Source organism: Manis pentadactyla, chromosome 14 (assembly GCF_030020395.1).
Source record: "Manis pentadactyla isolate mManPen7 chromosome 14, mManPen7.hap1, whole genome shotgun sequence".
Classification (NCBI taxonomy): Eukaryota; Metazoa; Chordata; class Mammalia; order Pholidota; family Manidae; genus Manis; species Manis pentadactyla.
In genome coordinates this window covers 80,037,886-80,065,649 of record NC_080032.1, presented here as the reverse complement: position 1 = coordinate 80,065,649, position 27,764 = coordinate 80,037,886, and the positions used below count along the sequence as shown (strand labels likewise).

The 27,764-nt window shown below is 38.6% G+C and overlaps 1 protein-coding gene across 5 annotated transcripts in view; it reads left to right on the top strand.

Annotated features, from left to right (window-relative positions):
• The window catches only part of DNAI7 (dynein axonemal intermediate chain 7), a 76,461-nt gene that overhangs the window by 33,636 nt on the left and 15,061 nt on the right, over nucleotides 1-27,764 (top strand). For all 5 annotated transcript variants that reach the window (XM_036889541.2, XM_036889543.2, XM_036889540.2 and 2 more), the window contains 4 exons: nucleotides 2,198-2,341; nucleotides 5,485-5,588; nucleotides 7,242-7,548; nucleotides 27,321-27,396. In XM_036889541.2, coding sequence (XP_036745436.2) covers nucleotides 2,198-2,341; nucleotides 5,485-5,588; nucleotides 7,242-7,548; nucleotides 27,321-27,396 — 631 coding nt within the window. The remainder of the gene's footprint in view (nucleotides 1-2,197; nucleotides 2,342-5,484; nucleotides 5,589-7,241; nucleotides 7,549-27,320; nucleotides 27,397-27,764) is intronic.

Sequence of the window (27,764 nt, the reverse complement as noted above, 5' to 3'; positions counted from 1 at the left end):
GGAGGAGATTTCCGTTGCTCTACTCACGCCGCCATCTTCTGCCCCTCCTAAGATTTTTTTTTTTGTCTGGCTTCTGTCAGGAGTTTTTCTTCACCTTTGACTTTCTGTAGTTGGAAAATGATAAGCCTCAGTGGACTTTTTGTTTAGCATTTTCCCTGCTTGGCGTTCTCTGCGCCCTGACGTGCGGTGCGCTGTCTGGCCTTAACTGGAGGAATTCCAAAGTGTTTCTTCCTCTCCTTTCTCTCTTCACCCTCCGGCGTTCCCACTATGTGTATGTTACACTTTTCCCAGTTGTCCCATAGTCCTGGGATATTCTGTTCTTTCCCTCTTCTCAGTCTTTATTGTCTTTGTTTTTTGGTTTTCAGGGGCTTTATCAGCCGAGTCTCATTTGCTAATAAGCCCAACACAGGCGTCCTTCATTTCTGTTACAATGTTTTGATTTCTAGTATTTCTTTTTGCTTCCCTCTAAGGATTTACATCTCTCTGCTCACAATGCCCTTCTGTTCTTCAGGCTTGTCTACTTTATCCATTAGCGCCCGTAGCCTATTCATCACAGGTGTGTTGAGCTCTCAGTCTGTTAGTTCCGACATTCCTGCATGTCTGCTCCTGATGCCTGATCTGTCCCTTGGGTGCTTTGCCTTCGCTATGCCTTCTAATTTTTTTCTTGATAGCCAGCTGTGATATCCTGGGTAGAAGGGACTGCTGTAAACAGGCCTTACAGGGGTAAGGCCTGGGGGTGTGGCCGTGTGGTAGGGTGGCGGCAGGGCGCGTTCTGCAGCCCCGGGATTGGGTCCCAGCCTCCCTGTGAGCCTGCGCCTCTGGACGGCGAACTTCACAAGCGTTCTTCCCTTTCCTTAGCCCCTCCTGTGGGAGGGGATGACTAGAGTCAGCGGCAGTTGGGCGTTTCTTTTCCCCCAGGTGAATTAGGCTCTGAGAAAACTCCAGCAGGCTAGACTCCAGCTAATTTGTCTCCCCTGCGATCCGGCCCTGCTGAGAACAGAGCGCTTTGGCCCGTTTCCCACAGCTTCCTTTTCCCCGCCCCTGCCAGAAGCACTAGGGGTTTTTTCCCCATATTTATCGTGAGAACCTGGTCCAGCTCCTGGTGGTGAATCTCATAGCACTGCGTCCTCTTGGAGTCTCTAACTCTGACTTGTCCACTCCGAGCCTGCAGCGGTTTGTCACTTCATTTACAGTCAGGCTTTCCCTACCCAGCGCTGGTTCCAGCAGTGGTTTCTGCTCCTGGGTCCCTGCTCTGCTAAGACGACTGACTCCTCTATTTATTTACCTTTCTCTCCATTCTTGGGGGCAGGGCTTTGCCCTGTAGCATCTCCTCTCTTATGGATCAAAGAAGAGTAGATTTATCAGTGTGGTCAGCTTTTTACTTATGAGGACAGGAGTTGTCTTGCCAATGGGTTTCAGCCCCGGGCAAGTTCGCTATGGATCCAATGTGACCAAAGAAATTGACAGCAAAACGTTCTTTGGGGTGAAAGGGTTTATTTCCCGATGGTGGGTCGAGCACTAGCACCTCTGCCTCCACCCAGAGCACTGGGCCGAGCTCTCTACATAGCGCAAAAATAGCTTATTGCCTAAAGGTGTGGAAGCGGTAGCCTCGCAACAGGCCAGGTACATCATCAGGTGGTTTAGGTTCAGTGAGGAACCCCGGCTTCCCCACAGGAGTCTTGGAAGCTCCTACAGGTGGAACAGGACTGCCTCAGTTTCCTCATCTATACAACAGGCGCAATAACAGCATCTACCTCATAGAGTTGTGATGCAGATGGAAAGAATTAAAGCATATGAAGTGTTTAGACCAGTTCCTGGCACATAGTAAGCATTCGGTAAATATTAGGGATTCCCTCCTCCTCCTCCCCCCACCTCCTCCTCCCTGTTGTTGCCATATTGCTGTGATTCCCATTATTCCAGGCTTAGGAAGTGACAGGCTGTGCCTTGTCTATCGGCTTGGCTGATGGAAGCTCTGTTACACACAGCTGAGAATTCTGAATGGAGGGTTTGGAGGAACTATATTTTCCCATGATCTTAAATAACAGAATAAATGCAGGAAAGGATTTTTCTGTTTTACCGATGCTCTGTTCCTCCATTTAAAAGTGATAGAACATCCTCCTTTTCACTTTTTCTTTGACTATTTGTCAGAAGATTAGTTCACTGTTACAGATTTTTACTTTATGCTTTTACTTTATAGTTAATTGATAAATTGAAATTAACTTTACTGGAAACTACACTATATGACTTACAAAGTAAAAATATACAGTACCAAGGATCAATTCTAGAACTGCAGGAGCTCCTTCATCTTAAGTTTAACAAAGCCACAGAAATACTTCTCAGAGTAAGTGTGATACTTTACTTATGTATTATTAACTTTTATAATGTTTAAATTTTATGCTATCTAATTTTTAAAATACAATATCTTTAAGTTAATAGGTTGTGGAAAAGTTAGTAGAATAAGTTAAGGCACATAGACTTATCCAGATTTAACAACTGTATTTCCTTTTTAAAGAAAGAAAACACTATCAATACTAGTTTTTTTTCTTAGACTTGATAAGGCTTACTAGGATCACTATGAAAATAAATTCATGAAACATTACATGTTAGATATTCACTGCAGATAAATTGACACAAGATTATAATTATTGGTAGTCATTCTATTTTCCCCAAGTACTTAGCACTAATGATAATAACCAAATAACTATAAAGCCATTATTATACCAAAGAAAATTAGTAACAATTCCATGGTATATTCTAACATCCAGCCCATATTTAAATTTTCCCTAATAGGAATGAATATCTTCTGTAGATGACTTATTTTTTTTTAATCAGAAACAATTTAAGGCCACACATTTGTTTTGGCTATTTTGTCTCTTGGTTTCTTTGGTCTAGAACACAGTGCTCTGTAAAGCATTAGAAGAACGTGTTCTAATTGCAGAAAAACTTCAATGAAAGCTTAAACTTCACAAAGTTATTCTTAGCAGTAATAGTCATATTATAATTTTAGAACTCTTATTAATGAGAAAAAGCAAGAAAGGAAGTGTATTATAAGGATGTGTAATCAAGATTTTTATTTGAAGAGAAAAAAGATACAGTATAGAAAAGATTAGAAAAAAATTCTGTAATGTTTAATTTGGAATGAAAATAGCAGTATGACCCAGATTTCTTCTTATTCCATTAAAAGGAACCAGGTCTAATTGGGATAAATCGCTGATTCCAGGCTTGGGGAAGGAAAAGTTAACGATGAGGTTTGAGTTATCTTGTGCCAGGAAGCAAATAAATGTTCAAAGCCTGAAGTGACAGGAGTAAGCTTAAAGAGGCTCACTGGTCTCATTTGGGATAATTTGAATATCAAAAAGAATAATGACTATAATAGATTATAGCACACTGAATAAATAAAAATCCATGAGTACATAGTGATAGTCCAAAAAGGAAGGGGTAAAGTAGGGTTGAGGGGGTGCAGAGAATAGTCTTTACAGAAGAATGCCATCTGATAAATGTTGAAGTAATGGTCAGTTAGAAAATCAGTATTTTCTAATCCCCAACGTAATAATTGATAAGGGTCATCAATGGCTATCTAAATAATTAGGTGAAAGTTATTAAAGAACATGTTATTCTCATAGTGCCGCAGTATTAGCCCACAGATTACTTACTGATTGGGGAAGACTGTACTTGGCAGTGGGGGAGATGTGGGTAGTCACCACCTTAACCCAGTGATCAAGTCCGTATTGTTCAGTGGGGCATCATATACTTCCCGATAGGATGCACTGTGAAGAACACAGCATAACCTGTGATACCCTCTTGCTGAAAAGGGTTGATCTGAATCTAATTAAACCTACATAGAAATAGTTTCCAGTGTACAACAAATAAAGGGGATAGAGGCGCAAGTTTAAGTAAATCCATGAGAGACAATCAGATAAATCCGCAATGTGTTAACAGTTCTACAAGGCACCTATCCTGGACAATTCAAAAAGTTAATGTCACAGGAACAAAAAAGTGTGTGGGAACAATCAGGTTTTTTAAAAATTAGCAATAAATGTAATCCCTAATACTTTTAAGTTTTTACATTATAGCAATCAAATGCATACAGGCATACCTCATTATATTGCACTTAGCTCTGTTGTGCCTCCTGGAGATTGTCTTTTACAAATTGAAGGTTTATGGCCACCCTATGTCAAGCAAGTCTGTCAGCACCATTTTTCCAGTTTGCTCACTTACTGTCTCAGTGTCACATTTTGATAATTCTTGAAGTATTTCAAACTTTCTCATTATTATATTATATTTTTTATGTTGATCTATGATCAGCGATCTTTGATGTTATTGTTGTAATTATTTTGGGGCGCCATGAACCATGCCCACATAAGATAGTTTAATTGATAAAAATGTGTGTTCTGTTTAGACTGGCCATTCCCCATCTCTCTCCCTCTCCTCTGACTTTTCTATTTCCTGAGACACAACAATATTGAAATTAAGCCAGTTAATAACCCTAAGGCCTCTAAGTGTTCAAATGAAAGGAAGAATCGATAGGTGTGGCAAACGTCATTGTCTTATTTTAAGAAATTGCCACATCGACCCCAACCTTCAGCAACCACCACCCTGATCAGTCAAAAGCTGTCAACACTGAGGCGAGACCCTCTACCAGCAAAAAGATTATAACTCGCTGAAAACTCAGATGATGGTTAGCATATTTTAGCAATAAAGTATTTTTTAATTTAAGATACATACATTGTTTGTTTTTTAGACATAATGCTACCATACACTTTAATAGACTACAATATAAACATAACTCATATGTAACAGTAAACCAAAAAATTCATTTGACTCCTTTTATTGTGATATTTGCCTTATTGAGGTGGCCTGGAACTGAACCTACAATATCTCTGAGGTCTGCCTGTATTGATTTACTTAAGACCTTTTAAAGAGCTAATTTCCTGAACAATAGGCATCAAGTTCTGTAAATCTTTGTTAAAGAATCTTATGAATGTCCTTAAATAGTATGTTTAATGTTGGATATCAAGTATTGGACTAGTAAAACTCAGGACTCATCTGGATTCCATAAATTGGGTATTTTGCTTTCTAAACTTGATGTGTTCAGAAATAAGCTAACTTTTACAGTAGCATAGTCTACATTTTCATAAGGTACAGATAAAGAAGCATGTGTGCAATTAAAATGAAAGTCATGGTATTATTAAAATTGAAAAGGTTAACAGTGATCCGTAAGTGCTACGTGTGAATGTAGGAGCAACTCGAATCCTCAAGCACCTTAAAAGAAACTGGAAAAGAATAAGTACATTTAATTAAGTATATTTGTATCAGAGAATTTTTTAAAACAATTCTTTTTTACTTTGGTTGAACCTTATTTTTATTCAAATTACTCTTTTAAGTAATGAAGGGACTCCAACATCTAAATGATGAAATAAGCTATCTAGGTTGTATAATTTATGAGGTCTCTAATCTTTTAATGTTTTCCTTTTTCTCTTATAGCAAGCTAGTTCTTTAGCAGATCTGGACAGTGGAAATATGGAGAAAATCATTCAAGATGAGACCGTTACTCTACACGTGTGGGCAAACCTCAAGAAGAATCCAAGGTATTCCCATGGGTGATACTTAGGTTGAAAACCATTAGAATCATGTCACCATGACCAGGCAGATGCCTGTTGCATAACAGCCTGACATGCTTGGAAAAAACCATGTTAGGAGGTCAGCCAACTGGGGTTTAAGTTGTAGGCCTGCCATTTACCTTAGGCAAGTTGCTTAGCCCTGCTGAGCCTCAGTATATCATAATAAAATGCTGGTTATGTTATTTAAGTTATTGGGATTGGAGTGAGAATCAAATATTAATGCATGTTAAGGTCATAGCATGGTGCTGATTAAAAATATATACAATACAAATATACTCTTTACCCACTTAATCTCCCTCTCCCCAGAAAAGTAGAAGTGGTAGGTGTTTTCCACATGGTAATCTGAAACTTAAAAAAAAGTGTTTGTGAACTGTTAAAAATAGTACTTCCAAAAAAAAATGCTTTCAAGTATATATTTTTTAGATATTTAAATGCTACTTCTCCAATTATTTTCAACAAAGTAACATTTTTCTGAGGTATGATAATGATAATTATAAATTCACATCACTTGGTTGCTGTTTAATCTTACACTTCTAAGTAATTTAGTATGGCAGTGATTTTTAGTAAAAAAATTACCAGAATAAAAGTTAGGAGGCCTATTTCTGGTCCCAGCTCTGAAAAGACTAGTCGTATGTCAATGGGGAATAAAATTGGACTTTATTTTTGGTATTTAGTAAAAGGACAGAACAAAATATTTTCCAGGTTCCATTTGCTATAAAATACTCTGTGGTTTAAATCTAATCAGAGACAAAGCATTAATATAACATTTTTCCTTATAATATATATGCAGAAGAGTGAAGGAAATTTGTATGATTTTTAAAAGAATAAAGGTAAAATGAAAGGTAAAACCTGTATTAGCTACCCAGGTTTAAGAAGAGAATTATATGGTATCTTTTACTTAGATAAGGAATAATGGAGGCAGAACAAGTTTTATTTTGGTGGTGATGGTGAGGAAGGGCTGTAGGCATGACGAGTTCAGTATTGGACTTGTTCTGTTTGAAGTATCATAAAACATCAAAGTGCAACTGTCTGAAGGCATTGAGAGAAATATGAGTCAGATATACTTTGGGGCTTCACTAGCATATCACTCAATAGTTCTTAATTTTCTGGGAGTTCAGAGACTGTTATGTCCCTTATTACATATGCTCACACTTATCTAAGGGCATTTTTGGAACCCGTTAAAGCCCATTCAGGAATGCTTCTCTCCTCTGCCCCACACCAGGGAACAGAGCTCACGTTAAAGATGCCTGATGCTATAAATAACTGAAGCCATGGAAATAACAGTACCCAAGGGGAGTAGACAGAGGAAGAAGAAATAAGGCCCAGGATGGGAGCCGAGTAGTATCAGGGTTTAAGGGTTGGTTAGGAAAAAGGCCATAAAGAGAAAACAGAGAAGGAGCTGCCAGAGGTGGGAGAAAAGAAAGAGTACAGGGTCCTGGATCCCAGGAGTGCTTTGCAAAGGACAACAGGGTCCACAAGCTGCAAAGGAAGCAAGTATGGGCCAGGAGCCAAAACTGTGGTGCAATTAAAATGGAGAGAAATACTGCATAGGCATAAATTCATGACAGATCTGGAGTTTCCCAGGGCCTCACCCTTTTTATTAAAATTAATTATTAACAGGTACAGAAGTGTGAGATTCTCTGAAACACAAACTGGATTTGAAATTCCAAGGATATTAGCAACAAGTGACATTGCTCTACGACTCCTGCATACTCATTATGATCATGTCACACCACTAAACCCTGTTCCAACATCATTGCAAGAACATACTTCCACAGTATCTCCACACGTCAAAGAGGAAATTAAGAATGTGGCTGCGGTAATCAGTAAAGAGTCCCAAGAAGAGAGTAAACAAGAAAATGAGTCTAACTCCGTTCATGAGGAAGACATAAATGTGGAAGAACAAGGTGATATGGAAGTACAAATGGTAGGACACATTTAAATGTATAAATTTTTTCCTTCATGTAACAAGTGTTATTAGAGTCCCTTGAAGCATTCTCAAAATTTTTTCCTAAATGACTAGAAATTGTCTGAGAGTCACTTTCTTGCCGATGGCTCAATTTTGAATGTATTTTTTTCTTGCCTTTTATTCATAACCATTCTTCAAAGTTGAGTCTGTAGTTTCAACATCCTCAAGTTTACAGGAATGGCTCATTTTTTTTTAGGTACACTATCGAAATGCTTTGAAGCAACTTAACTTTTATGCCATATATTTCAAACTCACTTCAGTGGACTTGCCATTAAATGGAAACTTGCAGTAATTAATTTCACAAACTGTAAGATTATCTTATATTACTTCATAACTTCCTCAGCTTGTGGTTTTGTAAGAAAGAATTTTATAAAGTAAAAATTGATTGTCTTAAACTATTGTACTCTTTTAAAACCACATTTTTAGATATAATTACATATTTGAGCAATTTAATAATCATAGTCCTTGAGTTGGTTTCTGCTCTTTCATGTATTTCCAGGGTTTTCAAGCTACTCATTATGTTAGCATGAATTGTCTTTAGAATTTAGTAATACTGTCTCAGACCTAAGCAGCTTTTTTGTTTGGCTATAGACAATTTACATTTCAGGAAGGACCAGAAATAGGTTTTCCTACAGGTGCTTAAGACATGAAGTGTATTAGTTTATTGTTTTGTTTTCTTTAAACACAGGTAAGCATTAAGAATTAAGTTGAATACAAATTTGAAATCAGGGTAAGAATTATTAGATATTCTAAGAACATGCTTAATTGAAAAATTACATTTTAAATAGTACATCAGAATCAAATGATAAAGATTCTATAGCATATATAAATAGATAGGGCATGATAATGATTACAAAGTATCCTATTTAGAGCATGATTGCAAACGTGTAAAAACTAAAGAGGCATGAGGGAAGGAAAACCCAAAACCTGTGTATAGCTGAAACTTTATAGAGGTGGGAAATAAGTCATTTGTTCTTCTTTAAAAATTTGTCATGTGTTCTTTGAGCAGTCTGATAGCTTTTAAAATAAAAAATTGCCTTTTACCTCTCAGGGAGCATGGTGGCTTTACTACTACTATTTACTATTTATTATTTTAATCAGATCAAACTTCTTGATCATACTTAATATTTTTGAAAAGTCATCAACATTTTACCCAAGAATTTCATGTTATTTCACAATTTGAAAATAATTAGAAAACAGATAACCTGAAATATTACTTGAACTTGCATGGTTAATGCAATTCTTATGCACATATGTTTCCTTTATACAGTGGTCTCATGCAATGGTGATTTATTATAGTCCTGTTAATTTTGAAATAATTATATTAAAAATATAAGCATTGGAGTTCACTGTAATACTAAACAGTGCAGCTGTGTTTTTCTCAAGACCTATTATGTATGACATGAAGTCATTTCCTTTACTCTCAGCTAGTGAGCCTGAAGGTGCCAACTAAGCTTTCTGCAGTTTGAGTGTCCTTTATCAGTGTGTTTCTGTTATTATTTAATGTTTGATTAAACAGTTTCAACTTATAATGATGACTAAAGGTATGCTAATGCTAATGCTGGTAGTGCTGCAAACAGCATGCTAGGAACAAGCATTCATCTTAATAAGATGCATGTTTAATGGACTATTGAGGCTGTCCTCAGATAAGTAGTCTAGGAAACCCAGAGTTCTTGATTCCTGAGGTAAGCCTGTATTGCTATATACTTTCCTCTCAGAACTGCCTTCACTGCATCCCATGGGTTTTGGGCTGTTGAGTTGTTGTTTTCATTTGTTTCCATATATTGCTTGATTTGTTTTAATTTGGTCCTTGGTCCATTGATTATTTAAGAGCATCTTGTTAGCCTCCATGTGTTTGTGGGCTTTTTTGTTTTCTTTGCATAATTTATTTCTAGTTTCATACCTTTGTGGTCTGAGAAGCTGGATGGCACAATTTCAATCTTTTTGAATTTACTGAGGCTATTTTTATGGCCTAGTATGTGATCTTTTCTGGAAAATGTTCCATGTACACTTGAGAAGAATGTGTATCCTGCTGCTTTTGGGTGGAGTGTTCTCTGTAGATGTCTGTTAGGCCCATCTGTTCTAATGTGTTGTTTAGTGCTTCTGTCTCATTTTTTTTCTGTTTGGTTGATCTGTCTTTTGGTGTGAGTGGTGTGTTGAAGTCTCCTAAAATTAATATGTTGCATTTTATTTCCCCCTTTAATTCTGTAAGTATTTATTTCACATATTTAGGTGCTCCTGTATTGGGTGCATAGATATTTATAACAGTTATATCCTCATGTTGGACTGACCCCTTTATCATTATGTAATGTCCCTCTGTCTCTTGTCAACTTCTTTGTTTTGAAATCTATTTTCTCTGATATAAGTACTGCTACTCCTGCTTTTTTCTCCCTATTATTTGCATGAAATATCTTTTTCTATCCCTTCACTTTTAGTCTGTGTACATCTTTGGGTTTGAAATGAGTCTCTTGTATGCAGCATATAGATGGGTCTTGTTTTTTATCCATTCTGCAACTCCATGTCTTTTGATTGGTGCATTCAGTCCATTTTATATTTAGGATGATTATTGATAGATATGTACTTATTGCCATCAGAGGCCTTAGATTTGTGGTTACCAAGGTTCAAGGATAGCTTCCTTACTATCTAACAGTCTATCTTAACTCACTTGTTACTCTCTTTCAAACACAATCTAATGATTCTTTTTTTTCTCTCCCCTTCTTCTTCTTCTCTCTCCATTCTTTATAAGGTGCCATATTCTGTACTCTTTGTGTATCCCTTGACTAACTTTGTGAGTAGTTGATTTAATTTTATATTTGCTTAGTAATTAATTGGTCTACTACCTTTATTGTGGGTGTATTTTCTCTGGTGATGGCTATTTAGCCTTAGGATAGTTGGAGCAGTCCCTTTAGGATAACTTGCAGAAATGGTTTGATGGTGGTGAATTCCCCCAACTTTTGCTTATCTGGAAATTGCTTAATCCTTGTTTCAAATTTAAATGATACCTTTTCCAGGTAGAGTATTCTTGGTTGGAGGCCCTTCTGTCTCATTGCGTAAATATATCATGCCCCTCCCTTCTGGCCTGTAGGTTTCTGCTGAGAAGTCTGCTGATAGCCTGATGGGGTCTCCTTTATAAACGATCCTTTTCCTCTCTCTGGCTGTTTTCAGTACTCTCTCCTTGTCCTTGATCTTTGCCATTTTAATTATTATATGTCTTTTTTTTGTCTTCCTAGGGCTCCTAGTGTTGGGAGATCTCTGTACTTCCATGACCTGTGTGACTATTTCCTTCCCCAGATTGGAGAAGTTTTCAGCAATTATTTCCTCAAAGAGACTTTCTATCCCTTTGTCTCTCTCTTCTTCTTCTGGTACCCCTATAATGTGACTGTTGTTCTGTTTGGATTGGTCACACAGCTTTCTTCTTATTATTTCATTTCTAGAAATCCTTTTTTTCTCTCTGTGCCTCAGTTTGTTTTCCTGTACTCTTAATTTCTATTTCATTTACTGTCTCCTCTACCTCACCTAATCTACTTTTAAAGCCTTCCATTGTATGTTTCATTTCAGATACTATATTTTTCAAACTTTCTATCTCTTTGTTGAAGTCTTCCCTGAAATCTTGAATATTTTTGTGTAGCTCTATGAGCATGTTTATGACTTTTATTTTGAAATCTTTATCAGGGAGATTGGTGATTTCAGTTTCACTAAGTTCTCTTTCTGGCTTGTTTTTTTCTTGAATTTTTGTTTGGACCAGATTCCTCTGTCTCTTCATTTTTTTTTTTCTTTTTCTTTTTCAATGTTTCCTATGGGATAATAGATTTGTGTAGGAGATGCCCTCTAGTACCCAGAGGGTCAGTTTCCTATGTGGGAATCCCAGCAGTTGCAGGCAGTCACCTGAACATAGTAGCACTGAGACTATTCTCTTGAGCTGCTGCCCGGCCCACTGCAGTGGTGGGGGTGCAGATGCAGGACCAGCGCCTGCCAGGAGGAAATTTCTCCTGGTGGTAGGCTGCCACGTGCACTGGCTGCAGGGCACCACTAGACCTGCTGTAATGGTAGGGGCCCTGGTGAACAGGACCTGCTGGGACGAAAGAGCTCCAGGGGCTGGTTCTTGCATGCAGCTCCTGGCTGGACCAAAATAGCCTGAACAGGCCGGGGGTTCTTCCCTTTCTTACCTTGGCATAAAGTTTGAGTTCACTGCCACCTGGCAGACCACACCTCATTGTGAGGAGACTGGGGTGTGTTGCCAGCAAGGAGGATGGGGCATCTGTAGCTTCTGTGGGCTCCCAACCTGTTGGGCTGAGGGCAGGCTGAGAGGTATTGTCCACCTGACCTTTCTCCTAAACAGAGAGCCCTGTGCAATCCTTGCCCCTCCAGCGCCCCCCTCACTGCTGGGAACTCTTTCAAACTGCCCACCCTGCTCTCTTTCTCTGAGGGGCTGGTGGAGCGTGCCTGTCCTCCACAGGTGGCTGGGATCAGCCTAGTGTTCTGCCCGTCTCTGTTGTCCAGCCCCACCAGTCACCAGGGCACCATGCAATGTGGGCTCATGTTCCCAGAGCAGATCTCCAGAGCCAGGTGTTCAGGGTCCTGGGCTCCTACAGGGAACCCTTCCTTGCTCCATTCTTCTTCCTCCCACCTGTGGGCTGGGGATGGGGGAGGGCTTTGGTCCCACCAGATCACAGCTTTGTCACTTTACCCTTTCCTGTAAGGTCTTCTCTTCTTCCCCAGATGCAGGTGGGCAGTTTCACAGTCTTCAAGTTGACTTCAGGCCTAGTTGTATTTGTGGTATTTTCATGTTCTATGGGATTTGGGGAGGAGGTTTTTGCCTTGCCTTCCTACTCCACCATCTTTTGTTCCCATCCTCAGAACCTATATACTTTTACATGGAAAGATATTTCAGAAGTATTGTTAAGATATTTTTTCAAGTTACCAAACTTTTTTTCCAGTAGGATTCTGTTTTTGTGAGGGGAAGAAAATACTTATTTGAAAATGCATAGAAAGATATCTGGAAGCCTAGCACCAAATAGTAGCTATGGAGTAGAGCAAGGGAGAGAGGTAGGAAAGTGGTGTATCACCAGGAATTTTTGAATTCTCTTTACAGTTCTATATTTGAATATTCAATAAATAAGTACACAGTACTTTCCTAGTAGACAATGAAAGAGTATTTTCTTTTTTGGTTTTAAAGAGGCAAAGTTCATGATAAACATCTGTGAGACTTGACTTGATAGTCTGTCATTGTGAAATTTCCTTCCTCCCCATCCTCATCCACTTTATCTGAATCTACCTGCCTTTCAAGACTTAACTTAAACTTTGCCTCCCCAAAATTCTCACCTTATTGTCTGACTAAATTAGTTGTCTCTCTACCATGCTTTTATTCTGTTTATTAGAATTCTAACCTTAAACACTAAATTATGATCTTGAGGACAAGAATGTCTTGATAGACTTCTTATTTACAATAAGCACAGGGCCTGGTACATGATAGGGAGCTCACTAAATGTATTGAATAAAGGAAGGAAAAAGTGAATGAATAAATGGTTAAATGAGTAAAAGCAGGTCCTGACTTGAGTCTAATTTGTTGTGAACAGTCTACATAACAACAGCCATCCATATGAACCACTACCCACATTAAAATGATTCTGTTTTGGAGACACATAAGACCCTTTCATTTACAGTTAGGTGTATTGGGAACCATTCTGCTATGTTTAGGGAATCTATAAACTTGCCACTATTCTTGGGACCCTCTCCCCAGAAGTTCTGATCCCTGTGGTGATCTGGCCCAGGACAGGTGCTGATAGGGAGGCATCGCTTCCACCACTCAGGAAGCGTGTGCTCCATGCAACCCCATTGGAGCTCAGAGTAAATCTGAAGCAGTGTTTATGGATGGTGGTTAGGTTTGTATTCCTCTATAATCACAGCAATATAGAGACTATTATAACCCTGAATGTCATTCATAATACTTTGTGTGGCAAAATGGGTTCTAAATATTAAAAGCTAGAATATAAATTCATGAAATTTAACTTGTAACTGTGCGTGTACATGTGTTTGTGTGAGTGTGTGTGTGAATTAGGACTACTTATAAGATCAATAGCAAATTTAAAATGTTTTGGTTTTACAGGAAGAGAATTTCTCTATTTTTGCAACTTTTCGTTTAGAGTAAACTTTAAATTTTTAATGAATTAAAGGCTAATCATGAGGCAACCATTAGTATAATAATGCAGGAACGTACAGTTGTGCGATATGATCACAAATAACAAGCATTTAGTACTTTGTTAGCTTAAAAATCTCAGATTTAGAAGACAGTCCAAATTATGTATCCTTTTCATGGGTCTATTAAGAATTTTGCCACTAGAGGGCTCTTAATGCCATATTTTAGTCAATTTAAATGTATAATAATACAATATTGTAGCTGTTGGGTAATGCTATCTTTTCAAGCAATATATCTTATTACAGAATTTTTTAGCAAAGCCTAGTTTAAGCGTAGTGCACTTATGAGAAATACTGTTTTTTAAAAATGATACTTGTCTTCAAAATATTTTGGTGATCTAAAGGTCATGCATAATAAATGGACCTTTGAATTTTTTGACATTCAAGTTAAAAATCATCTTTGTCTTTACAATATTCTCAACAGATACAATATTTAACATAAATGAGTATATATTATATATTTAATATAAATATATATATGTAAAACATCTGCTAAGCACCTCTGTAAGGAATCCAACATGATTATTGTTTTAATGAGCTAACAATCTTTGGAGGAGAAGAGTAATAGTTATCATACATTCTGATATGTGCAATAAGGGAGATTATGCATAGGAGTTAAAAGTTCAAAAGGAATCCAAAAGAAAAACCGAGCGCACAGAATGGAAGTCTCTGATGAGGTAACATTGGAGCTAAATCTTTTGATAGGCATAGAGGAATTTAAATGGGAAGGAAAGGAAATTACTCTGGTCACCGGGGAAAGTGTGGAGACATGAAATAGCCTTAGAGATTCAGGGACTTCTTGGCATTATCATGGATAAGTTAGAAGTCCATGAGAACAGCCCATGTAAAAATCCTAATCTTAACAGTCAACACTGTTCAATTTCCCACAAATGTACTTCAGTAGCCCATTCTCATGGCTCATACCCTGGACCTCATTTACTTCTTATACAACAAATATTTATTGACTGCCTACCTATATGTGCCAGGCACTGTTCTGGCTCTCAGGGGACAGTATTGAAAAGACAAATGAGATTCCTATTCTTGTGATTTACAGACAAGTCAGGAGAAACCAACACTGAATGAGAAAAACAGGAAAATAGCAGATAGCAGTAAATGCCATGCACAGAATGAAACAGGACAACGTGCTAGGGAGTGACTGGTCGTGATAGATTGGGTGATTTAGGAGGCTTGTATGATGAGTTATTATTTAAACTGAGGCCAGAATGACTAGAGGGAATCAGCTATCTAATGATCAGGTTAAAAATATTCTAGTCTGAGAGTACAATTCCTGCAAAGTATTGAGAAATGAGACCAGGAGGGCCAGTGGACTGACATAAGGTGCGCAAGGAGGAAAGTGGTGTGTGATGACGTCGGAGAGACACAAGATAAAACAGGGCTTTGCAGGCCAGAGTAAGAAGTTAAGGTTTTATTGTAAATGCAATGAGAAGCCATTAGAGAGTTGTCAGTAGGAGAGTGGTATGATCTGATTTATGGCTTTGCGAGTTATTCTGGCTGCTATGTAGAGACTGAATATGTAAAGGAGCCAGAGTAGAAGCACCGTGTCTAGTTACATTGCACTGGGGAGGCCCAAGAGGTCATGATGGCTTGGATCAAGGTGGCAGTAAGAGATGCAGGAAGGTGGATATGTTTTGGAGGTTAAAATAAACAAATCCTGTTGAGTTTGAATTTCGGGAAACTGAACAGATGTGGTGCAATTTACTGAGATGGACAGGAACGGGCAGAACTGATTGAGAGTGGCAGTGAAACAAGTGTTTTGGGCATGGTAAGTTTGAGACACACAAATGGAAATATCAAGTAGGCGAATGTGAAGGCCTGTGGATGTTAAGGACACAGGAAATGAATGGAAGACTCCAGCAAACATAGGATAATGATTCTTAACTTTTATCCCAAATGAAGCAAATGCTGCTGTTCTTTTTCAAAATTCATCTTCGATTCCTTATCAAGAGCCAGTACTAAGAACTTATTCTGAAACTCTGGTTAAATTATCTTTTGATGGAAAAAATTGAATATCATATCAATGAACTTCCTTTCTCTAGATCTTCTTTTGATTGACAATATAATTCAAGACATTTCTATCAATTTGTAGTGTTCAGCATTGACTTGGGGAGATGTGCAATATCAAGATCACCTGCTTCATAGCCCACTGTTGATATCAGTCTGTTCTGTTCAGTAACTTTCATGATTTTTGTCGCTTTTGATTGGTTTAGTTATATTTTCACTTCTAAATCTTTTATCCACCTGGAATTTAGTGTACAGTGGGAAGAATCTAAATCTTTTTTTAAGATCATCTTAGTCAACTGTCTTGAAATACTGTATAAACCTTGGCTTTTTCTATTGATCTGAAATGCGATATGCTAAATTCCCAAGTGGATCCTGAGGTCTATTTCTGGAATTTCCCTTCTGTTTCCACTGACCTTATTTATGACCGAGGTTACATTTTTATATCGAATTCAAATTGCATATATATTAGAAGACTTTTCCTATCACAAAATCTGCATATTAAGTTGTAATGAAAAATACTTGCCAATGTTCCATGAAGTTCTTCTGTTATTATAAGCCAATTCTTGTATCTGTTGCATCATTGAAAACTTACAGTTTAGCTACTTTCTCTACTTCATATTCAGGCAACATTTCAGGCAAACAGTTTTTTAGAAAGTATTACTTTTTATGGATTTATTGTAAATCTATAAATTTAGTGCAATTCAAAGAAAAATTCCATTTGGTAACTTTTGAGACTTTACAAATTCTACTGAGATTCCTAGAAGAAAAAATAGATGGAAAATAGCCAATTTTACCAAATAATTATGATGAAAAAGAACTTTTCATTACCAGATATAAAATAGGATGATGATATGAAGTATTTTTTTTAGTTTCATTGCCAACAAGCTTTGTAATGTATAAAACCATAAATAATTATATTGTGCAGAAGTATGATCTATACAGCCGCAATGACAAAAAACATTCTAGTTATCAAGATCAAGGAGTTTGCACCAGGATGTACATTGACAAATTGCTTCTGTCATCAAGAAGTCTTAACTTCAAAATGGAGGCAACTTTTAGTTGTGCTAAAGAGTAACATAAAATAGTGAAAATTGTTAATTATGTAAAGACAATGTATTAAATACAATATTCTCTCTCTTATGTGATAATGTAAAGGCTGAGAGACTCCTGTTGCATGCTGAAGTACTGGGTTATCAAGGAGAAAGTTCTTTTGAGAAAGTCTACATTCTTAGTCTTCCTGCAAAGTGAGAAACCAGTTTGGTCTAGATTCTGAAGAATTCTCAACTTTTTGAAGATGTGAATTGGAAAGCCTGACTTGCTTTTTGGTCTGATATCTTTGGTATTTTTAATGGTCATAATCCTTCTTGTAAGAAACAAATGCAACTGGCTTCTTTTTTTTTTTTTTTTTTTTTTTTAATAATTATTTTTTATTGAAGGGTAGTTGACACACAGTATTACATTACATGAGTTTCAAGTGTACAACACAGTGGTAGAACATTTATATACATAATTCTAGGTTCCAGCTATCACCCTACCAGGCTGTTACAATATCTTGACTATATTCCTTATGCTATACCTTACATCCCGGTTACTAATTTATTTTACCATTGGAAGTCTGTCCTTTTTTTTTTTTTTTTGTGAGGGCATCTCTCATATTTATTGATCAAATGGTTGTTAACGACAATAAAATTCTGTATAGGGGAGTCAATGCTCAATGCACAATCATTATTCCACCCCAAGCCTAATTTTTGTCAGTCTCCAATCTTCTGAGGCATAACAAACAAGTTTTTACATGTAGAACAAATTCTTACATAATGAATAAGTTACATAGTGAACAGTACAAGGGCAGTCATCACAGAAACTTTCGGTTTTGCTCATGCATTATGAACTATAAACAGTCAGTTCAAATATGAATACTCATTTGGTTTTTATACTTGATTTATATGTGGATACCACATTTCTCTCTTTATTATTATTATTTTTAATAAAATGCTGAAGTGGTAGGTAGATACAAGATAAAGGTAGAAAACATAGTTTAGTGTTGTAAGAGAGCACATGTAGATGATCAGGTGTGTGCCTGTAGACTATGTGTTAATCCAAGCTAGACCAGGGCAATAAAACATCCACGTATGCAGAAGATTTCTCTCAGAACGGGGGGGTGAGGTTCTAAGCCTCACCTCTGTTGATCCCCAATTTCTCACCTGATGGCCCCCCTGCGACTGTGCCTGTCTTAGGTTGTTCCTCCCTTGAGGAATCTTACCCGTCTCTGGCTAACCAGTCATCTTCCGGGGCCATACAGGGAAATGTGAAGTTGGTAAGTGAGAGAGAAGCCTTATTGTTTGAAAAAGTTAGCTTTTTACTTCTTTGCATATTTATGCCCTGTGGCTTCTATGCCCAGCATTTGTCTTGAGGTATCTTTACCACTTGGAAGAATTATGATACTCGGTAAATTTGATATGAGGCACGAATTCTATTTAAGGGTTGTAATTAGGAAGGAAGAAGAAAAGCTATAGAAGTAGCAGGCGGAAGAAAACTTGGGAAGATTGATTATTTCTTTGATATATCTTCTTGTAGAGTAACTTCAGCATGTATAGGTTTTAAGCTACTACTTAAATTGCACACACACATTAACATAATAGGAGTATAGTTACATAACCAAAGCATATCTGTAATTACCAGCCATCTGCAGTGAAACCAAGAAAACCAGTTAGGCACCTTAGGCATTTGTGAAAACTTATCTATGATATGGTGGATATTGTCCAAATGAACTTGAACAGTCTGAGAGAAATCAGACAAATTAAAACAACCCATTCCTGGGGACTGTTCACATGCCATATGTTCTTTTAACAATAAATAGTTTGTAGTTGTAAGACTTTGGAGCGCTACAATTTGCACTTCTCCAAATTCTTGGTTGAGTTCCAACAGTATAGATCCAGTCCAATTTTGTTGTTTTACTATATGCACAGGCCAGCTTAGATATCTCCTTCCTCATTCCCATGGCAGGTCCAGGAACTGGTGGGATGAGTGCATCTACAGCTGTAGCAGTGCGTGGATCTTTGTTGGGGTTTTTTGATGATCATCTTCTGGCATGAGTCTTCCAGAGGGTGCAGATGTTGGAAGTTCTTTTTCATATCGTATCTTAGTTCATTTTCGGGGTAGCCCAATTAGGCTTTGATCCTCTGTATAAACACAAACAGACCCTTTGCCTACACTTTTATATGCCCTTTATACCCTTGTGTAGAACTCGTTGGAGGTTACCACACAGGAACTGCCCTTTTTTTTTTTTTTTTTTTTTTGCTATCACTAATCTACACTTACATGACGAATATTATGTTTACTAGGCTCTCCCCTATACCAGGTCTCCCCTATAAACCCCTTTACAGTCACTGTCCATCAGCATAGCTAAATGTTGTAGAATCACTACTTGCCTTCTCTGTGTTGTACAGCCCTCCCTTTTCTCCTACCCCCCCATGCATGTTAATCTTAATACCCCCCTACTTCTCCCCCCCTTATCCCTCCCTACCCACCCATCCTCCCCAGTCCCTTTCCCTTTGGTACCTGTTAGTCCATTCTTGAGTTCTGTGATTCTGCTGCTGTTTTGTTCCTTCAGTTTTTCCTTTGTTCTTATATTCCACAGATAAGTGAAATCATTTGGTATTTCTCTTTCTCCGCTTGGCTTGTTTCACTGAGCATAATACCCTCCAGCTCCATCCATGTTGCTGCAAATGATTGGATTTGCCCTTTTCTTATAGCTGAGTAGTATTCCATTGTGTATATGTACCACATCTTCTTTATCCATTCATCTATTGATGGACATTTAGGTTGCTTCCAATTCTTGGCTATTGTAAATAGTGCTGCAATAAACATAGGGGTGCATCTGTCTTTCTCAAACTTGATTGCTGCATTCTTAGGGTAAATTCCTAGGAGTGGAATTCCTGGGTCAAATGGTAAGTCTGTTTTGAGCATTTTGATGTACCTCCATACTGCTTTCCACAATGGTTGAACTAACTTACATTCCCACCAGCAGTGTAGGAGGGTTCCCCTTTCTCCACAGCCTCGCCAACATTTGTTGTTGTTTGTCTTTTGGATGGCAGCCATCCTTACTGGTGTGAGGTGATACCTCATTGTAGTTTTAATTTGCATTTCTCTGATAATTAGCGATGTGGAGCATCTTTTCATGTGTCTGTTGGCCATCTGTATTTCTTTTTTGGAGAACTGTCTGTTCAGTTCCTCTGCCCATTTTTTAATTGGGTTATTTGTTTTTTGTTTGTTGAGGCGTGAGAGCTCCTTATATATTCTGGACGTCAAGCCTTTATCGGATGTGTCATTTTCAAATATATTCTCCCATACTGTAGGGATCCTTCTTGTTCTATTGATGGTGTCTTTTGCTGTACAGAAGCTTTTCAGCTTAATATAGTCCCACTTACTCATTTTTGCTGTTGTTTTCCTTGCCCGGGGAGATATGTTCAAGAAGAGGTCACTCATGTTTATGTCTAAGAGGTTTTCGCCTATGTTTTCTTCCAAGAGTTTAATGGTTTCATGGCTTACATTCAGGTCTTTGATCCATTTTGAGTTTACTTTTGTATATGGGGTTAGACAATGGTCCAGTTTCATTCTCCTACATGTAGCTGTCCAGTTTTGCCAGCACCACCTGTTGAAGAGACTGTCATTTCGCCATTGTATGTCCATGGCTCCTTTATCAAATATTAATTGACCATATATGTCTGGGTTAATGTCTGGATTCTCTAGTCTGTTCCATTGGTCTGTGGCTCTGTTCTTGTGCCAGTACCAAATTGTCTTGATTATTATGGCTTTATAGTAGAGCTTGAAATTGGGGAGTGAGATCCCCCCTACTTTATTCTTCTTTCTCAGGATTGCTTTGGCTATTCGGGGTCTTTGGTGTTTCCATATGAATTTTTGAATTATTTGTTCCAGTTCATTGAAGAATGTTGCTGGTAGTTTCATAGGGATTGCATCAAATCTGTATATTGCTTTGGGCAGGATGGCCATTTTAACGATATTAATTCTTCCTAGCCACGAGCATGGGATGAGTTTCCATCTGTTAGTGTCCCCTTTAATTTCTCTTAAGAGTGACTTGTAGTTTTCAGAGTATAAGTCTTTCACTTCTTTGGTTAGGTTTATTCCTAGGTATTTTATTTTTTTGGATGCAATTGTGAATGGAGTTGTTTTCCTGATTTCTCTTTCTGTTGGTTCATTGTTAGTATATAGGAAAGCCACAGATTTCTGTGTGTTGATTTTGTATCCTGCAACTTTGCTGTATTCCGATATCAGTTCTAGTAGTTTTGGGGTGGAGTCTTTAGGGTTTTTTATGTACAGTATCATGTCATCTGCAAATAGTGACAGTTTAACTTCTTCTTTACCAATCTGGATTCCTTGTATTTCTTTATTTTGTCTGATTGCCGTGGCTAGGACCTCCAGTACTATGTTAAATAACAGTGGAGAGAGTGGGCATCCCTGTCTAGTTCCCGATCTCAGAGGAAATGCTTTCAGCTTCTCGCTGTTCAATATAATGTTGGCTGTGGGTTTATCATAGATGGCCTTTATTATGTTGAGGTACTTGCCTCTATTCCCATTTTGCTGAGAGTTTTTAACATGAATGGATGTTGAACTTTGTCAAATGCTTTTTCAGCATCTATGGAGATGATCATGTGGTTTTTGTCTTTCTTTTTGTTGATGTGGTGGATGATGTTGATGGACTTTCGAATGTTGTACCATCCTTGCATCCCTGGAATGAATCCCACTTGGTCATGGTGTATGATCCTTTTGATGTATTTTTGAATTCGGTTTGCTAATATTTTGTTGAGTATTTTTGCATCTACGTTCATCAGGGATATTGGTCTGTAGTTTTCTTTTTTGGTGGGGTCTTTGCCTGGTTTTGGTATTAGGGTGATGTTAGCTTCATAGAATGAGTTTGGGAGTATCCCCTCCTCCTCTATTTTTTGGAAAACTTTAAGGAGAATGGGTATTATGTCTTCCCTGTATGTCTGATAAAATTCCGAGGTAAATCCATCTGGCCCGGGGGTTTTGTTCTTTGGTAGTTTTTTGATTACCTCTTCAATTTCGTTGCTGGTAATTGGTCTGTTTAGATTTTCTGTTTCTTCCTGGGTCAATCTTGGAAGGTTATATTTTTCTAGGAAGTTGTCCATTTCTCCTAGGTTTCCCAGCTTGTTAGCATATAGGTTTTCATAGTATTCTCCAATAATTCTTTGCATTTCCGTGGGGTCCGTCGTGATTTTTCCTTTCTCATTTCTGATACTGTTGATTTGTGTTGACTCTCTTTTCTTCTTAATAAGTCTGGCTAGAGGCTTATCTCTTTTGTTTATTTTCTCGAAGAACCAGCTCTTGGTTTCATTGATTTTTGCTATTGTTTTATTCTTCTCAATTTTATTTATTTCTTCTCTGATCTTTATTATGTCCCTCCTTCTGCTGACCTTAGGCCTCATCTGTTCTTCTTTTTCCAATTTCGATAATTGTGACATTAGACCATTCATTTGGGATTGCTCTTCCTTTTTTAAATATGCTTGGATTGCTATATACTTTCCTCTTAAGACTGCTTTTGCTGTGTCCCACAGAAGTTGGGGCTTAGTGTCGTTGTTGTCATTTGTTTCCATATATTGCTGGATCTCCATTTTGATTTGGTCATTGATCCATTGATTATTTAGGAGCGTGTTGTTAAGCCTCCATGTGTTCGTGAGCCTCTTTGCTTTCTTTGTACAGTTTATTTCTAGTTTTATGCCTTTGTGGTCTGAAAAGTTGGTTGGTAGGATTTCAATCTTTTGGAATTTTCTGAGGCTCTTTTTGTGGCCTAGTATGTGGTCTATTCTGGAGAATGTTCCATGTGCACTTGAGAAGAATGTATATCCCGCTGCTTTTGGATGTAGAGTTCTATAGATGTCTATTAGGTCCATCTGCTCTACTGTGTTGTTCAGTGCTTCCGTGTCCTTACTTATTTTCTGCCCAGTGGATCTATCCTTTTTGGTGAGTGGTGTGTTGAAGTCTCCTAGAATGAATGCATTGCAGTCTATATCCCCCTTTAGTTCTGTTAGTATTTGTTTCACATATGCTGGTGCTCCTGTGTTGGGTGCATATATATTTAGAATGGTTATATCCTCTTGTTTGACTGAGCCCTTTATCATTATGTAGTGTCCTTCTTTATCTCTTGTTACTTTCTTTGTTTTGAAGTCTATTTTGTCTGATATTAGTACTGCAACCCCTGCTTTCTTCTCACTGTTGTTTGCTTGAAATATGTTTTTCCATCCCTTGACTTTTAGTCTGTACATGTCTTTGGGTTTGAGGTGAGTTTCTTGTAAGCAGCATATAGATGGGTCTTGCTTTTTTATCCATTCTGTTACTCTGTGTCTTTTGATTGGTGCATTCAACCCATTAACATTTAGGGTGACTATTGAAAGATATGTACTTATTGCCATTGCAGGCTTTAAATTCGTGGTTACCAAAGGTTCAAGGTTAGCCTCTTTAGTATCTTACTGCCTAACTTAGCTCGCTTATTGAGCTGTTATATACACTGTCTGGAGATTCTTTTCTTCTCTCCCTTCTTGTTCCTCCTCCTCGATTCTTCATATGTTGGGTGTTTTGTGCTGTGCTCTTTCTAGGAGTGCTCCCATCTAGAGCAGTCCCTGTAAGATGTTCTGTAGAGGTGGTTTGTGGAAAGCAAATTCCCTCAGCTTTTGTTTGTCTGGGAATTGTTTAATCCCACCGTCATATTTGAATGATAGTCGTGCTGGATACAGTATCCTTGGTTCAAGGCCCTTCTGTTTCATTGTATTAAATATATCATGCCATTCTCTTCTGGCCTGTAGGGTTTCTGTTGAGAAATCTGACGTTAGCCTGATGGGTTTCCCTTTATAGGTGACCTTTTTCTCTCTAGCTGCCTTTAACACTCTTTCCTTGTCCTTGATCTTTGCCATTTTAATTATTATGTGTCTTGGTGTTGCCCTTCTTGGATCCTTTCTGTTGGGGGTTCTGTGTATTTCCGTGGTCTGTTTGATTACTTCCTCCCCCAGTGTGGGGAAGTTTTCAGCAATTATTTCTTCTAAGATACTTTCCATCTCTTTGCCTCTCTCTTCTTCTTCTGGGACCCCTATAATACGGATATTGCTCCTTTTAGATTGGTCACACAGTTCTCTTAATATTGTTTCATTCCTGGAGATCCTTTTGTCTCTCTCTATGTCAGCTTCTATGCGTTCCTGTTCTCTGATTTCAATTCCATCAATGGCCTCTTGCATTCTATCCATTCTGCTTATAAACCCTTCCAGAGTTTGTTTCATTTCTGCGATCTCCTTTCTGGCATCTGTGATCTCTTTCCGGACTTCATCCCATTTTTCTTGCGTGTTTCTCTGCATCTCTGTCAGCATGTTTATGATTCTTATTTTGAATTCTTTGTCAGGAAGACTGGTTAGGTCTGTCTCCTTCTCTGGTGTTGTCTCTGTGATCTTTGTCTGCCTGTAGCTTTGCCTTTTCATGGTGATAGGAATAGTCTGCAGAACTGGGACGAGTGACGGCTGGAAGGACTTCCTTTCTTGTTGGTTTGTGGCCCTCCTCTCCTGGGAGAACAGCGGCCTCTAGTGGCTTGTGCTGCGCAGCTGCGCGCTGACAGGGTTTCTGCTTCCTGCCCGGCTGCTATGGAGTTAATCTCCGCTGTTGCTGTGGGCGTGGCCTGGCTCGGGCAGCTGCTCCAAAATGGTGGAGTCGCGTTGGAGCAGGAGCTGCTGGGAGGCTATTTATCTCCGTAAGGGGCCTCCCTGCTCCCTGCAGCCCAGGGGTTAGGGTGCCCAGAGATCCCGGATTCCCTACCTCTGGATTAAGTGGCCCGCCCTGCCCCTTTAAGACTTCCAAAAAGCACCCGCCAAAACAAAACAACGACCACAAAAAAAAACAAGAAAAAAAAAATTTTTTTAATAAAAAAAAAAAAAAAAATTTTTAATTAAAAAAAAAAAGGTGGTCGTTCGTTTTTCTTTATTCTCCGGTGCCAGCCTCAGGCCTCTGCTCACCGGTCTTTCTGCCCTGTTTCCCTAATATTGGGGTCCCTGTCCCTTTAAGACTTCCAAAAAGCGCTCGCCAAAACAAAGCAGCAAAAAAGCAAAAAAAAAAATGGTCGCGCGCTTTTCTTATGTCCTCTGTCGCCCAGCCTCCAGTGCCTGCTCACTGTTCTTGCTGCCCTTTTTTCCCAGTATCGAGGGCCCTGCACTCTGTCCCGGATGGCGGGGGCTGGGTGTTCGGCAGTCCTGGGCTCCGTCTCCCTCCCGCTCTGCCTGCTCTTCTCCCGCCGGGAGCTGGGGGGAGGGGCGCTCGGCTCCCGCGGGGCCGGGGCTTGTATCTTACCCCCTTCGCGAGGCGCTGGGTTCTCTCAGGTCCGGATGTGGTCTGGATATTGTCCTGTGTCCTCTGGTCTTTATTCTAGGAAGGGTTGTCTTTGTTATATTTTCATAGATATATGTTGTTTTGGGAGGAGATTTCCGCTGCTCTACTCACGCCGCCATCTTCCGCCCCACCCCGCAACTGGCTTCTTAATGGTAGGCAGTATCAGACCCACCTAGATGTCCCATGGGCACCTCAAATTCAACATATCCAGAAAAGAATTCACTTTTGTCCCAAACCTGTCCTTCCTCCTTTCCTTGGTAATTGTATCCCCATCCACCTTATTACCTAAGCCGGACACTTGGGTATCAGTCTCCCCCTACCCCTGCCGTGCTTCTCTGTCCAGTCACCATCCAGGTGATGTTGGTTGTACTTCTTCATCTCTCATCTCTGCTGCTCCTAATGGCCTTGGTGCTTCTGCCTTGAGGCTCTGATGCCCCTACCTTGGACTTTTTACTCTTCAGTAAGGAACACTTTCCTTAGCTGGCCACCAGAATACTTTTCCAAATACAAATTTCTTCATGTTACTTTCTTCTTAAAAGTCTTTTGTGGGTTCCTTTACCCATAGGAGAAATCCCAGACTTTGAGTGTCATCCAAAGCTCTCCCCAGTCTGGCCCTGCCTCTCCCTTAAAATCCTCACACACACACACTCCCAGCATGCCTCACTGCAGCCATACCTGACTACTGGGGGCTCTGAACCCTCTGTTATGCTTCATGTCTCCCTGCCTCACTCACAGTTGGCATACCCTCTCGCCATTTGGGGTGAAGACCTAATTATCTTTCAAAATTTGAACTTCACCATCTTTGGGTAGTGTTGCCTAGCTTTACCCACCCAAAGAATACTTTCCCCACAGAATTGACTATTCTTCCTTTGAATTCTTCTTGTGGACACCTAATTTTTTACTTCAGCACCCACAAAAGTGTGTCATACATATGAGTTTACCTGCTTCCGTACCAGACTGGAATCTCAAGTTGGGGAACTTGCCTTTTTCTTTCTTTCTTTTTTATTCCTAGTATCTAGCAATGCTTGTACGGTCAGTGAGTGAGAAGGTTCAGAGGTACAGTGGAAGGGCAGAGACTGCAGTAGTGTTAAAACTGGTCGAGAGGAAGGCACAGGGCAGTACTGTGAGGAGAGGAAAGGAAAGGGTCATTCACTAGGGGCTCTCGGCTTTGTATGGTGGTCGAAGATAAGAAGCACAGTTGGAGTTACTGGCCTCATGCTTCTGAGTAGAATTCTGGTGGAAGGTGGGTTCTGTTGCTGTAGAAGTACAGGTGGTATTTGGTGTCAAATGAAGTTTGCTGTTCATCCTCCAGTTTGCAAATATTAGCACACACATACCAAAGTTTGTAACACTTATCTAGTGCTTCATAGTATACCAAATTCTTTATTTCTATTAATTTATTTGACCCTTGAAGCAATTACCTCCCCAAGCTTTTGGTTTCCCTTTTGTAAAATGAAGAGAATAGCTATCTCTTAGGATTATTTACAAGACGTATTATATGTCTGGCACAAAATTAAGTACCGAATACGTTGTTAAGTCATAAATTTGAGGCCCATAATGGTTAAATGACTGCTCAAGGCCACAAAGGTAAGTTAGCAGCAGATTGAAATACAAATTTCAGATCTTATGTCCTTCTATTATAATATTTTTTTATTACACTAGAGTATAATGAGATAATATCTTCTGTATTACTTGGTGCATGACATCTTTAATCCTTCAGAGGCTTACTCAAAAGCAGGCTTTGGAATGACTCCATCAGAGAGGTGATTGCCAAAATCAAGCAAAATCTTAAACTTGGCTGAAACCAAATGCAAATATAAATAATATATTTATAGCTTGTATTGCTTTCTACTATCTCTATTTTACAATTGAGGGTTTATAGCAGAGAATTTGAGCAGGCTAGTACCTGTCCTCGTAAGTTCTGTGGAGATGTGCTCTCATTTCAATCGATTCTTAAAATACTGTTTTTTAGTCCAGTTTTATGCCAGAGCAAGTGTCAGGTTGGGGCCCTAGAATGAAGGTAGCATCTGATATGGGAACTGGAACAGAAAGAATGAATCTGGATGGAAGCCGACACTGACAATCATGTGCATCTGTCCTTGTGTTTTGTGTAGAGTTCTGTCCAAGGAGAATGTGAAACCACAGAATGTGACCTGGAGATGAAATTATTAAGTGAAATGGTTTCAGCAGGTATGCTTCTAAATACATTTTTAGAATTTAATTTTATTGGGATTTTTTTGCTTACAAAAGTCATGCAGGGTCATTGTAAAAAAAAAAAAAATCAGGTGTTGCAGAAATATAATTGAAATGAAAATTCTTCAAAATCCCTCCTCTGAGATAACCAATGTTAACATTTTTAAATTTGTGCTCCCTCTTTCTCTTTTGATTTTTAATAAAATCAAGGAGTCATAGCATACAAATGTTTTTGTTGAAAATGACCTTTTCTCATCCAACAAAATTGTTATTCTACATAGATACATAGAACACAATACATATTCTACTTAAATGAATAATATTCAACATTATGCTAAGTCAGAACACATTAATAACTTCTCTTA